The sequence below is a fragment of the Engraulis encrasicolus genome, chromosome 18, assembly GCF_034702125.1.
Source record: "Engraulis encrasicolus isolate BLACKSEA-1 chromosome 18, IST_EnEncr_1.0, whole genome shotgun sequence".
Classification (NCBI taxonomy): Eukaryota; Metazoa; Chordata; class Actinopteri; order Clupeiformes; family Engraulidae; genus Engraulis; species Engraulis encrasicolus.
The window spans coordinates 21,153,996-21,168,995 of record NC_085874.1 but is presented as its reverse complement, the minus strand read 5'-3'; the positions used below and the strand labels follow the sequence as shown (position 1 = coordinate 21,168,995).

The following is a 15,000-nucleotide window of genomic DNA, read 5'->3' as shown; positions in this document are numbered from 1 at the left end:
AAGTGCACACACACACACGCATACACACACAAGTAGTGTTGCTTTTGGCTGCATATTTTAGTTTTAGTCCTAGTCTAGTCAAGTCTTTGCATCAAGTTGTCATTTTAGTCCTTGACAGTTTTAGTCAAATCACCAAATTCCTTAATTTTAGTCAAGTTTTAGTCTACTTTTAAGTCCATGCATTTAGTCACATTCATGTCAGTGTCATCCATGACCCATTTCAGTCTAGTCTTAGAGTAATTTTAGTCAGCAAACAAAAATATGAAGACATTTAAGTCTACTTTTAGTCAACACAATGTAGTTTTAGTCAGCAAACAAAAATAAGAAGACATTTAAGTCTACTTTTAGTCAACATAATGTAATTTTAGTCAGCAAACAAAAATATGAAGACATTTAAGTCTACTTTTAGTCAACACAATGTAGTTTTAGTCAGCAAACAAAAATAAGAAGACATTTTAGTCAACACAATTCACACTTTGGTCTTCTCTGTGATGTGATTCTCTTTAACCCAGACATGAGGTAAAAGTGCACAATGTAAGAGACAAAACCAACCCATTTAAAGATACCTCATACAGTACACTCGTTAATACTGAACACCTAATGCAAAAATAGAAAGTGCTACAGTTTGAATGAATTCTCTTTATTCCATCAAAACACACCACAAACATCAACTCAAAAAGGAAAATAAACAAAATGCTTTATCAAGGTGAAATTAAGATCATATTCTGAATTGAAAAAAATTGTGCAATTTCTTTAGTTTCTAAATCCAACTCAAAAAAATAAAAACAAACAAAAAAAAAAAAACAAAAGGGGTATCCACTCCCCACAGTGAAACTTGAAAGACTGCTGCCCCCCCCCCCCCCAAAAAAAACAACACATCAGCTGTAAATCCTGTTCAAAAATAAATGGAACAGCATAGGGTCATAGCCTCTAAATTCTACCCGATCCCTCATATACTAGCACAACAGTAAGCAAAAGAGTAGTCAGATTCTCAAAAAAAAAAACATGTATGTGTTTGCATGTATGCATGTATGTGTAACGGAGGCTAACTAGCAGAGTTGGTGTGGAACGTTGGTAAAACCTCCCTCCGAAAGAGTCATTCAGTGTCTATGCCGTTGAGCCGAAAGACTGGTCTCTTGGCCCAGTGGCATCGTACTGTGTCTCCCATTGCCGGACCGGTGTAGTTGACGAGGTAGCAGGTTCGATCCCAAAGGTGGGTTAACAGGTGCAAGATGACCCGGATAGGAGAGAGGTTTAAGGGGGAGAGTGTAACGGAGGCTAACTAGCAGAGATGGCGTGGAACATTGGTAAACCTCCCTCCCAAAGCCTCAGACAGTGCCGATGGGCCGGAAGACTAGTCTCTTGGCCCAGCGGTGGAGCAAGAAAAGTGATGTAATCCTCTGCTTTTCGCAAGAGACTCTGAAATTCACCCTCCTCGCTTTCTACAAGACCTTCAGCTACATATGGGTCCAAAAAGCAAGCTGCTGCTGGAAGTGGTGAGAAGTTTTCAGCTGTTGAATCAAGGAACACACCAAGTCGTTGATCCATACTTGACCTCATCTTTTGGGCCAAAGTAGCAGCATCCTTGTAGCTTCTGCCATGTGTAATGGAGAACTCTGACAGGTGCTGATTCAGGTCCAGCAGTGCTTGCACAATGAGGGAAAGGGACTGGGTGTCACTTTCAAGGGACTTTGTGTGTTCTGCAAATGGCCCATTCTCTGCCACTAATTGGGTCAGGCAGTCTTTCACTAATACAAGGTTGCATCGTACTGTGGCTCCCATTACCGGACCGTTGTAGTTGACGAGGTTGCACGTTCGATCCCCGAGGGGGGTGAACAGGTGCAAGATGACCTCAGTCACATGACAGAGGTCATCTTGCACCTATTAACCCCCCTCGGGGATCGAACGTGCAACCTCGTCAACTACAACGGTCCGGCAATGGGAGCCACAGTACGATAACGCTGGGCCAAGAGACTAGTCTTCCGGTCCATCGGCACTGTCTGAGGCTTTGGGAGGGAGGTTTTACCAACGTTCCACGCCATCTCTGCTAGTTAGCCTCCGTTACACTCTCCTCCTTAAACCTCGCTCCCATCCCGGGTTAGTGGCACCACTGTGAAGCAGATCATCTTGCACCTGTTCACCCCCCTCAGGGATCGAACGGGCCATCTCGTCAACTACAACGGTCCGGCAATGAGAGACACAGTACGATACAGCTGGGCCAAGAGACTAGTCTTCCGGCCCGACAGCATCGGCACTGTATGAAGAGATTTTACCAACGTTCTACACCAACTCTGCTAGTTAGCCTCCGTTACATATGCAATCACAAACATACTGTACGCAATACCTACTTAGGTTTGTTCACCTTTAAGAATGCACTCTGTTCTAAAATTTTCCTGGCCCTGTTTCTACGGCCACACGACAGATAACCAGTAACGCTGAAGACTCTCTCTGTGAAGGCCTGAGATGCCGGCATTGCAAGGAGATCTAAAGCCAGTGGTTTCAGGTTTGGGAATGCTGTGGAGCAACACCTGGTTAACCAATACTCAATGCCAGACTCCTCAACCTCATCACCATCACCAGTGTGGAAGGACTCTGACAGTAATGCCCTGTATTTTAAAAGCTCCTGCCGAATACTCAATGGTTTGGGTGTCTTGGGCCTTACTGGACGTTTTGAGCTAAAATATTTAAATCGTCTACGTTTTGCTGAGGGTACTTCTGGTGCCACTTGCTCATCATCGGTCACTTGTTCTTCAGGCAGACTTGGTGGAGCAAGAAAAGAGATGTAATCCTCTGCTTTTCGCAAGAGACTCTGAAATTCACCCTCTTCGCTTTCTACAAGACCTTCAGCTACAAATGGGTCCAAAAAGCAAGCTGCTGCTGGAAGTGGTGAGAAGTTTTCAGCAGTTGAATCAAGGAACACACCAAATCGTTGATCCATACTTGACAGCATCTTTTGGGCCAAAGTAGCAGCATCCTTGTAGCTTCTGCCATGTGTAATGGAGAACTCTGACAGGTGCTGTTTCAGGTCCAGCAGTGCTGGCACAATGAGGGAAAGGGACTGGGTGTCACTTTCAAGGGACTTTGTGTGTTCTGCAAATGGCAGAAGGAGGTCATGAAGCAGACCCATTCTCTGCCACTCATTGGGTTGTAGGGTGCCCCACCCCATGGCCTCTGCAACATGAATGACGTGTTCCTTCACCTCCAGGCAGCGCTTGAGCATGGCGAAGCAGCTTGACCATCGGGTCGGGCAGTCTTTCACTAATACAAGGTTGCATTTGTGGAGAAGGCGTTCTGTGGCAACAGAGGATTTTCTGAATTTGTTAACCATGTGCCTGACTTTGTCCAGCAATCTTCTTATTGGTGCCTCCTTCTGAATCATATTTACTACAAGCTGGAGGGTGTGTACAGCGCAGGGTGTCCTTTGAATGGCCCCATAATCTCTTCTGCAAGCATAAAAACACAAAACATTATATTAGTAGGTTCACAGACCATTTATTATGCGCCATCAACTTCTTAAGTACAAGACATTATATTAAATACAGTAGCTCAAAATGCTTGTACTTGATATGAAATTTCTTTTAATTCATATTAAGTGACTGAAAAACTAACTGCATAGTTTCGTGAAGGCTAATGAATACACTTCATACACAGACTGACCTCTCATCCTCTCCTTCCACATCATAGTCATTGGGGTCCTCGCTGTGCTCGTCCTCGGAACAGTCAGATGTTCCGGTGGCTTCACTGCGAAATGAAGCCACCATGTTGCTGCCGTTATCAGTGATGGTTGTAATTATCTTGTCTCTTTGGATGCCCCATTCCGCCATAGACTCCTCCACCAGCGCACCAATTGCTTCCCCCGTATGTGGATGTGCCAGTTCTTTCAAGCTAAGAAGTTTGTGTTCAGCCTTATTGCTTTCAGGATTGAAGTAGCATGCACTGACACCCAGGAAAGAGGCAGTGAGCCCCTTCTTGGTCCAGATGTCCAGGCCCGTGGTAACCCTGCGCGCTTGGGAAAGGCTTCGTTTGATCTTTCCCTTCTCTTCTATATACATGTTTTCAATGAGATTCAGAATTTTTTGTCTTTTAGGCACATTGAATTTTTTGTCCATACTTCCCATCATCTGAATGAATTCTTCATCTTCGACAATTCTTGCTGGCAGGCCAGTACGGCCAATCCATTGGGCAATTGCCTGCTCTTTACAACGTTGTTCAGGGGCGTTTTCGTTATACATTTGAATGCTGCTGGGCTTTCTCTTGGGTTTCTGTGGTGTCCGTTCTGGAATCTAGAATAGAGGGGGAGGGGGGGGGTCCAGTCAGAAAGGTCTACTGCTCATAATAATGTTTCACAATATAGGCTACTTATATCATTTCAAATTAAACCGGTATTAATGTGACTATATTTTAAGTTACACATTTTGCGCTTAATGTAAGCCTGAAGACAGCAGGATGTCTGTGCCAAGTGGATTATTTCACATAGGCCTACATTTAGACATTTCTGTTATAGCCCCACACCCTCACACCTGCAAAACTATTGTGAAGTTGGCACCAGATATGTTGAATATTATGCATAAAAGCATTTTTTTGTTATTTGTTTCTGCATCGTTTGTAGGCCTACATGATAGCACAGGCAAAATGAGCATTTCTGCACAAACCTTCTTAAAAAGGTGCACTGTGCAGGAAATGGTCAAAAGAGGTACTGCAACTATGTTGCTCATTGAAACTGGGTTGCCTATTGCCAAATTTGATCTTTTCATGACAGTTTACTAAACTGATATTTTCTAGTATGGCCCAAGTACAGTCATCTTTGCAGCTAAAAATGTCTTTCAGGAAATTCAAAAGGGCGGACCATGGAGAGGATAGAAAAGTGAAATTTTCGTAGTCATAATGAATACTTAATTTGATGTTGGTATGAAAAAGGTATTAGTGAATGGGTAGCATAAATTCTGGAAAGAAACAACTGAAAATCTTACACAGTGCACCTTTAAGATCAGGCTATCTGGTGACCACAATTACTCAGCACTCCATTGTCATTCAAATGAATCATTTTTGCACAATTGAGCAGGCAACATGAACGGTTTTGCACAAACCGTTTATGTTACTTAAAATGTACTTTTGTAGGCCTAAATGCAGCGCCAAATCAGCAACCAAATTACTCGAAATGGTTCGAATTGTTTGTGCAGGTGTGTGGGTAAACAATGTTTCTGCACAAACAGTTTGTTACTTTGTTATTTCATTCAAGTCATTTACCTATTGAAAGTTAAAAAGCTTAAATAGGCCTAAGCTTCTCACACAAACACTCATTTTGCCTGCACAATCGCGCACAAATGAATAAAAAAATAAATCTATTCATATCTTCAACATGTGGGGAGCCAACTGCACGCAAGTGCTGCACCTCTAATGTCATAAGCATGGTCTAACCTACAAGTACGCAAGGCCTAGGTATCTGTCAATTGTCAGTTAGTTAAACGGATCAACAAACATTTACACCTGTATCCTGCATCTTGAACAGAATGTTAACTCCACAAATGAAATTCTCCCATGATTTAATTTAGATTTACTACTGCAGCGAAATGAATGCCATCGTGCTTTTTTTCTCCGTCTGGGACAACCCTCCAGTGAAGCAGCGCGTCAAACCAATAGGCCTATATTTAGATAGGCTCACTGTACCGAGTCTGACAGACACAACTATAACCTGGGCTACCAGAAATGAGAAATGAGACGTTGCCGCAGCGGAGGAAGAGGATTTGGAGAAGAAGCAGACGGCAGAGTTGCGCTAGTGTGTGGAGTCGTAGACTAATTAGCCACAGTCCTAAAATATACCCATACAGGCCTAGGCTATATTAAACGGATGCCTGTGAAAAATAAAGTAATCCATATTGGCAACAGTGGTCGCACAATCTGACTGCAATTGAAATGCTAAAGGTCCTAATGGACGCAGAACAGCGTTGGCACAACCCCCTAATTCCTTGGAAGCGATGGCTGGTCTGTGTAACGCTTTGCAGTGCTTTGATCCATTTTCGGAATTCACTTCAAATTTTCAAATTTCCAGACAACTCAGAAAACAGAAAATTGACGTTGTGTGCTCGTTTCATTGTAATTTGTCGGTGGCCTTTGAAAGAGAAAATATGTGAATTTGAAACCAAAGTAAAATTAGTCAATATTTCAATGTTCAATTTCTGCGTCGCGCAGGGACCGGGGGATGTATTGGCTCAAGTAGCGCCAGATGTGTTTTGCGTAATGTCTACAAATGAAATGGATGGCAAGTCAGCTGAGACGTAGGCTACAGATCTGACAGAACAACTGGCTCAGCTGTATAGGCCAACCTGCAAACTTTCACCTCCTCCCCGACAACCGTTGGGACGAAAGTGATTTCATGGACAGGGGGAGAAAAATAGGCTACCCACATAGTTTGCACACCATGCATGCCTGCCTAGTTCTACTCTGATTAATGCGCACCACAGACCCATTGACTCCACGCTGACTAGACTACTCTTAATAAGGCCCCGTCTAAATTTGCATTGGCTATTAAGGCATAAACGTTGCACATTGTTTATTTTACGCGTGGATATTTCCCATCCAATGGGATCTCATTGCTCAGTTGGCACCACACTGCAGCATCCGTGACCGGATTATTCCAAAACATCTGCATCTGCAAGACTTATATTAGCCTATTTGTAACATTATCTTGACATTCCACAGAAATAAGACAGGCTTGAAATGTACTATAGGCTACGGGTGTAACAAAGCAAGCGTCATGAATTCGCAGTGCGTTATTGCTCGACCGCGTCATTTCAGTTCAGTGGAAACTAAGCTTGAAGCGCTATAACGGCAATGTAGCCCACAGTCTGCTCAAGTGAAGCAACTGATGTTTTTCCATAGGCCTAATATGATTGTCTGAATTCTTAGGGGAGTTGGCCCATATGCAAACGGAGTTGCCGACCACTGATCTACAGTAGGCTATGCGTGCCCAACGTGCTACCCTCTGAGTTCGGAGTTGGGTTCTGAGTTCGTCTCTGGCGTGTTGTCAGGGGAGGTGAAAGCTGGTCATTGAAAAGTTTGCAGGTTGACTACGACTACAGCTGAGTCAGTCATTCTGTCAGATCTGTAGGCCTACGTCTCAAGCTGACTTGCCATCCATTTCATTTAGGCAAAACACATCTGGCGCTACTTGAGCCAATTCCTACATCCCCTGGACCCCGCGCGAATGATTCAGTCCAACCACCATGCAGAAATTGAAAATTGAAATATTGACTCATTTTACTTTGGTTTCAAATTCAGTTGTTTTCTCTTTCAAAAGCAACCGACAAATTACAATGAATTAAACAACGTCAATTTTCTGGATCGAAAAATTAGAATAAATTCTCTGACTAAGGCACTCCAAATTAAAATGTCTTTATTGAAATGACAGGTCCTACATGGACATATTAAAAACAAGGTCCCTTTTAATATTGTTTGCCTTGTTTTTAATATGTCCATGTAGGACCCGTCATTTCAATAAAGACATTTTAATTTGGAGTGCCTTAGTCAGAGAATTTATTCTCATTTTTTGATCCTGGAAGTAGGCCACTATGCCTTGGACTAAAGAGCACCCAAACCCAATAAGCCAACAAACTATTTGGATAAGAGCACGCCATAGGCCTACTCCACAAACTGAACGTCAATTTTCTGTTTTCTGAGTTCACTGGAAAATTGAAAATTGAAGTTTTGAACCCAATTTTAATATTTTCCAAATTAATTCTTAAAATGGATCAAAGCACTGCAAAGCGTTACACGGACCGGCCATCGCTTCCAAGGAATTAGGCCTACACAGATAGCCTACTTTTAATCGCGCAGGTGTGTCCGAAACTGACTACACTTACCTGGATGTCCGTATGAATTTTTTTCAGATGCCTCTTCAAGTTAGTTGTGTTTTTGCCTTTGAGTGTGTGGCCACATTTCTCGCCATCAATCATAACCACACGGCATTCAGTTAGGTCCTCGGCTACTTGATATTCGAAGTGTTCCCAGACATCTCCCCGTCTCTTTCGCCCAAGTGCTACAGAGCAGGCCATCGCAGTTTTACTGTTGTTTTTTTTTAATAATCAAGCCGTCTTCGCTTCTCGATCTTAGTTGCCTCCAGAAGCTGAACGCTAACGCCATGATTTTAAACCTGTCGTTTCCATCACCTGACGAAAGTGCCAATTCCACGCAGCCAATGACGACGAGACCATTATTGAAAGCAATGAATGCTGAATGAGAAACGCGAAATGCTCTCGCTGTCACAATGTCACATGCAAAATATTTATCATCACCATGACAATAATGTTTCTTTTCGTCATCTTCAAAGCCTCTCCTCTCGTCAACAAAAACGGAGAACCATTTTAGCATAGTTTTTATTTGTGACGTTTTACGTTTGAGTTCGGTATGCATTGGTTCTTGACATGACGAAAATACTCTTTACTTCTCGTCTGGTTTTCTTCACATGATAAAAAATGTTGTTGACGAGGATATTTCCTCCGCGTCTTCGTTGACGACAGCAACACTACACACAAGTGCACACACACACACACACACACACACACACACACACACACACACACACACACACACACACACACACACACACACACACACACACGCACACACACACGCACACACACGCATACACACACACATTAAAAGTGCAGTACAAAATATGCATGCACAGCAACATCAACACTCCAGCTCCCTGCCAAACAGACACACGCGCACACACAAGCGCACAAACAAGCGCACACACGCACGCACACACGCACGCACGCACACACACACACACACACACACACACACACACACACACACACACACACACACACACACACACACACACACACACACACCTAACCCACTTAATATCCAATGCGTGTGCGCATACACACATGTATGCCAAAACCCAGATCTGCTGCATCACTCTGCATGGGGGTGGGAATAAAGCCTTGCCAACATGGCTGCACTGACTCCTCATTGGCTAGGCATCGCAGAGAAGTGATTGGCTTGAAATTCTACAGCCCCGCCCACACTCTCTCTTGATTGGATAGAGATGGAGCCATACTTCCTCATGTAATTCCAGGCAGCTCCCCACCATATTCTCACCATAGTTGCTGGACCAACGTCTCCGGTCTACACTTTTCTTCACTGAAGGGCAGCTGAATAGTGTAATTGTATTTTTGGTTCTGTTTTTCTGTTGTCTTGCTGTCAAAATTATTGCTGACTTGTAGTAACGTTAAACTACTATCACTCCTTATGGCTCTAACTTCTCATAACCACCCACCGCCAACCAAGCGGAATGCATGCGCAATGCAACATTAGGATGCTTTCCGGTTAGAAAATTCGAATGGCAAAGCGCACATGCACGCTGCTCAGCAAAAGCAGCTCTGGGCCATCACGATCGAGCTTCATGACTGCACTCTGACTGCCTTAAACCATCATTATAACTCCGCCTACACCCTCACCTGATTGGCTTAAACATCATTCCCCCCCACCTAAAGCCTCACCTGATTGGCTCACCTGATTGGCTGGAAAGTCACATTAGCCCGCCTACACGCTCACCTGATTGGCTGGAAAGTCACATTAGCCCCCCCCTACACTCACCTTATTGGCTGCCTGGGGCGAGAAGGTGATGAAGTCCAGGAAGGAGACGGCGTCGTTGGGCACCAGGCGGTCCAGGTACTTGGCACAGGTGTCGTAGGCGTGCAGGAACTCAGAGTCCGTACTCGGAGCCTTCTTCAGCACCTGAAGGCACGAACGAACGGATACACACGTACATCACTTACACTACATTGCATTTGGCAGCCGCTNCTTTTCTTTTTTTTTTTTTTTAAACTTTATTTTTCTTTCTTAACAATTACAAGGTGTAAAAAAAAAAACCACACACACACATACAACATAAAAACTATAAAGTGTCCGGATTGGGATATGACTCAAGCTGGTGAATAATGTCCAATTCAATGTTCAATTGGTCACTGCAATGTAAATGATCCACTTTGTCCATTTTTTCACACAAGAGTCCATCTGTAGTCTTATTCTGTGGGTCAGGTCCTCCATGACATATACAGTGCCCTCCATAATTATTGGCACCCCTGGTTGAGATGTGTTTTTTAGCTTCCAATTATTTTATTTTTTTTCTAAATAATATGGGACCTAAATGGAAAAAAAGAGAAAAATCCAACCTTCAATACAAGTGCATTTATTCAGTGGGGAAAAAATCCCACATAAAGAAATAATTATTTGACATCAAATAATGTGTGTCACAATTATTAGCACCCCTGGTGTTAATATTTTGTACAACCCCCTTTTGCCAACAAAACAGCACCTAATCTTCTCCTATAATGTTTCACAAGATGGGAAAAGACAGAAAGAGGGATCTTCAGCCATTCCTCTTTGCAGAATCTCTCTAAATCATCCAGAGACCTGGGTCCTCTCCTCTGTACTCTCCTCTTCAGCTCACCCCACAGGTTCTCAATGGGGTTGAGGTCAGGGGACTGAGATGGCCATGGGAGGAGCTTGATTTTGTGTCTGGTGAACCATTTCTGTGTAGATTTGGCCATATGTTTAGGGTCATTGTCTTGCTGAAAGACCCAGTGACGACCCAGCTTCAGCTTTCGGGCAGAGGGCAACAGATTTTGATTTAAAATGTCCTGGTATTTCAAAGCATTCATGATGCCATGCACCCTAACAAGGTTCCCAGGGCCTTTGGAAGCGAAACAGCCCCACAGCATCACTGACCCACCCCCATACTTCACAGTGGGTATGAGGTGCTTTTCAGCATGCGCATCTTTCGTGGTACGCCAGACCCACTTAGAGTGTTTGTTGCCAAAAAGCTCAATCTTGGTCTCATCTGACCAAAGCACACGGTCCCAGTTGAAGCCCCAATACCGCTTGGCGAACTCCAGACGCTTGCGTTTATGATTGTGAGTGAGGAAAGGTTTTCTCCGTGCATGCCTCCCAAACAGCTTGTTGGCGTGTAGACAGCGCCTGATGGTTGATTTGGAGACTTTGTGACCCCAGGATGCTACCATTTGTTGTAATTCTGTAACAGTGAGCTTTGGAGATCTTTTGATTTCTCTTACCATCCTCCTCACTATGCGTGGTGGCAAAATAAACTTGGGTCCTCGTCCAGGCTTGTTTACCACTGTTCCAGTTGTTTTGAACTTCTTAATTATTCCCCTCACAGTGGATATGGGCAGATGCAGTTGATTGGCAATCTTCTTGTAGCCTCTGCCTGACCTGTGAAGGTCGACACACATCTGCCTCACTTGTATGCTGTGTTCCTTTGTCTTTCACATGTTTAAGAGTGGATAAGAGAAATGGCCTCGGTGTCACGTCATATTTATACCCCAGGGAAACAGGAAGTGATGAATTACTAATTAAATGTTCCTACATACTCTGGTAAACTTTGTAAACTACTGTAGAAATGACAGAAATGCTTCAATTATATTTATTTCCTGGGAATTGTTAAGGGTGCCAATAATTGTGGAACAGGTGATTTAATGAAAAATAATTATTTTTCAGTCAGGGATTTTTTTATTTTCTTACAATTCATTTGAGTTGAAGGCTACATTTTCCTACAATTTTCAGTGTGACAGTATTCTTCTGCAATAAACACTGAATTTATTTTAAGGCTTTTAACACATCTCAACCAGGGGTGCCAATAATTATGGAGGGCACTGTATATCCTGAACAATTTTCAACCAGCCCTCTTTGTTAGGGAGTTCTTCCTTGTACCATTTTTTGGTAATTGTTTTTTTGCTGGCCGCGATCAGGATTTTAAACAGGTACCTGTCAGATTTACACAAAATATTTCCTGCAACATTTCCAAGATACAACACTGCGAATGTTTTGGGTATATCATAGCCAAGTATTGCAACAATTGTACAATGCACATCGTCCCAAAATTTAACCAAACCAGGGCAAAGCCAAAAAACATGTGTATGATTCACATTCATCTCCCCACATTTTCGCCAACAGGGTTGGGGGGTAGATTGATACTTGCTTGTCAGTTTGGGTGTAATAAAGAAACGAATAATGTTCTTCCAACAATGTTCTCTCCATGTATGTGATGATGTAGTGGTATGCTGTGTCTGCCATATGTGTAACCAGTCATCTTCTGAAATATCAATTTCTAACTCTTTTTCCCATTTGTGTTTCACATATAATGTGTTCCCCTTACACGCCATTAATTGTTGATATAAAATAGATATTGTTCTCTTGCCCTTCAAAATATAGGCCCCTAATATAGTATGAATTACATTGTTTTTGTCCAACTCTATGGTCGATTTGACTTCCTTGTTAAAGTAATCTCTAAGTTGTAGATATCTGAAGTGGTCTTGATTACTCAGAAGAAACTTGTCCTTCATTTCTTGGAAACTCATGAACCTCCCCCCTCTAATTACTGTACACAATGCTGTTACCCCACTTGAGATCCATTGTTTAAACCTTTGATCCTGAGTGTTTGGAGTAAAATCTTTGTCGTATGCTGGCCATCTTAGTACTCTAAGATCTGGTTCCAATTTATGTTGGTGTATGACGTCATACCACATTTTGAGTGTGAACTGTGTGATAGTGCTCATCTGATCATAAAAACCTTTGGCTTCATCTGCATCACCAATTAGGCTGGATATTTCCCTTTCATTTACAAATTGTTCTAGACTCTTCCATTTGGCTATATAGGTTTTGTCACACCAGTTTACTATGTGTTTGATTTGTGATGCGCGGAAGTACTCCTTGAGGTTTGGTAATGCCATTCCTCCCGCCCGTTTCCCTAACTGTAGAGTCGTGAACTTAATTCTAGGTCTTTGTCCGTTCCAAATAAATCTGGATATAGATCTGTCCCATGTTCTGAATTGTTTATCTGGAATTGGGACGGGTAAGGCCTGGAAAAGATATAGCAGGCGTGGGAGGATATTCATCTTTATCGTTGCTATTCGAGAACTGAAGTCCAGTGGCAGGACATTCCATCTTTCCATGTCAGCTTTTATACTGTTATTTATTTTCTCATAATTGCCGGTGTACAGACTGTCGATGTCTTTTGTTATTGTGACTCCAAGGTATTTCATGGATCTCAAGTGCCAGTTACAGTTGATTGTTTGCAAAACCTCTTTGGATGGTGTGTAGTTGAATGTTAAGATTTGTGTTTTAGCTAAGTTTAATTTGTATCCAGAGTAGGAGCCAAAAACACCCAGTAAGTTAAGCAATTGTGGCAGACAGTTGTCAGGTTCTCTCAAATAGCAGATCACATCATCAGCAAATAAACTGACAATGTGGTCTTCTCTGCCCACTGTGATACCCTTAATCTCCTTATTTTGTCTGAGCCGTTTTTTTTTTTAAACCAAAGCGACTTACAATTGAGGTAAGTAGTTCGACATCAGTGGTTCTCAGCCTTGTTTTGAACAAACCCCCCCACCTGGACCTCATCATAATCCTCTCAACGCCCCTCTGACCTCATCATAAGCCTGCCAATTCGCTCCTCAGTATTGAAAAAATAAAATTAGAGACTGCAGAGGGTGACCAACACAGCACAAAAAAAATCATAGGCTGCCCCTTGCCTCCTATAACCACCATTTCCAACTCCCGCTGCCTAAGCAGAGCCAGGAGTGTCATTAAAGACCCCTCACACCCTGGCTTTCACCTCCTCACACTATTGCCCTCCGGCAGGTGCTACAGATCCATAGCAGCCAGAACCAACAGAATGAAGGATAGCTTCCTCCCCAAAGCGGTCACAATACTGAGCGCACACTTGCAGGAATGTGGTCGTTTATCAAGTACTCTGTGCACCTCGTAGGGAGGTTTAAATTGCCATTATAACCTCTATAATCAGGGGTGTAGTGGGCGTGGTACGCAGGGGGTACACAGTGCACCCACTTCTCCTGAGGTGAGATTTAAAAGAAAAATTCTGTCCGTGCTTGAATACAAAAAGGGTGTTGACATGATAAGATGACTAATTAATTGATGACCTCACAAATCACGTACCCCCACTTTAAAAAATGCCACTACACCACTGTCTATAATGACAATAAAAGGCTTTGTATTGTATTGCATTGTTCATCAGATTGTTTTAAGGCAAAGTGTCGAAATGTAATCCTGCCATGGAATAATAATATATTTTTTTTAAATCAAGGGAAAAAAAATGATTTAAAGTGTGCGGACTGCTCACTCCAAACCTGCAGTCAAGCCATTGTCCTGTGCACAATTTTTCTGTGCACAATTCTCATTCTCAGCCATTACCAGGGCAGTCATGGGTAAGCGAGGGCAGTCATGGGTAAGCGAGGGCAGTCATGGGTAAGCGAGGGCAGTCATGGGTAAGCTGTTAGGGCGTCAGACTTGTAGCCCAAACATTGCCGGTTCGACTCCCGACCCGCCAGGTTGGTGGGGGGAGTAATTAACCAGCGCTCTCACCCATCCTCCTCCATGACTGAGGTACCCTGAGCATGGTACCGTCCCGCCATACTGCTCCCTTGGGGCGCCAGTGAGGGCTGCCCCCTTGCACGGGTGTGGCATAAATGCAATTTTGTCGTGTGCAGTGTTCACTTGTGTGCTGTGGAGTGCTGTGCCACAATGACAATGGGAGTTGGAGGTTCCCAATGGGGCTTTCACTTGCACCATGTAATGCGCCAGTGTCTTGTGTCTTGGCCCTTACCTGGGGGTCGCCCTGCCAGAAGAGGCGACGTAGCCAGGCGAGGTGCACGGCGCTGGGGGTGAGGTTTCCGCCCGAGGCCAGGGGGATGCGGCCCACCAGCTTGGAGATGGACAGCACGTTCTGGCTGCTCAGCACCGGCTCCAGGGCCTGAAGCGGCTCCGACGACTCGTCAGTCAGCTTCCTGTAGTCCAGCCCTGTGGGGACGGGGTAGAAATACTGCTGTTATGTCACAATATGCCATGTTCCGGTGCAACCAGAACAGGAATAAATCATAAATAAAAAAGGGAAAAAGAATTTGGGGCCACACGGATGTCTATAAAATAAATAACAAAAAATAGACATCGACC

General features: G+C 43.5%; 1 protein-coding gene across 1 annotated transcript in view; it reads right to left on the bottom strand.

Annotated features, from left to right (window-relative positions):
- nbas (NBAS subunit of NRZ tethering complex) overlaps positions 1 to 15,000 on the bottom strand; it is a 269,476-nt gene that overhangs the window by 65,014 nt on the left and 189,462 nt on the right. The window contains exons 45-46 of the mRNA XM_063223269.1: positions 14,654 to 14,847; positions 9,610 to 9,750 (exon numbers count right to left, since the gene is read on the bottom strand). Of these exons, the coding sequence (XP_063079339.1) occupies positions 9,610 to 9,750; positions 14,654 to 14,847 (335 nt within the window). The remainder of the gene's footprint in view (positions 1 to 9,609; positions 9,751 to 14,653; positions 14,848 to 15,000) is intronic.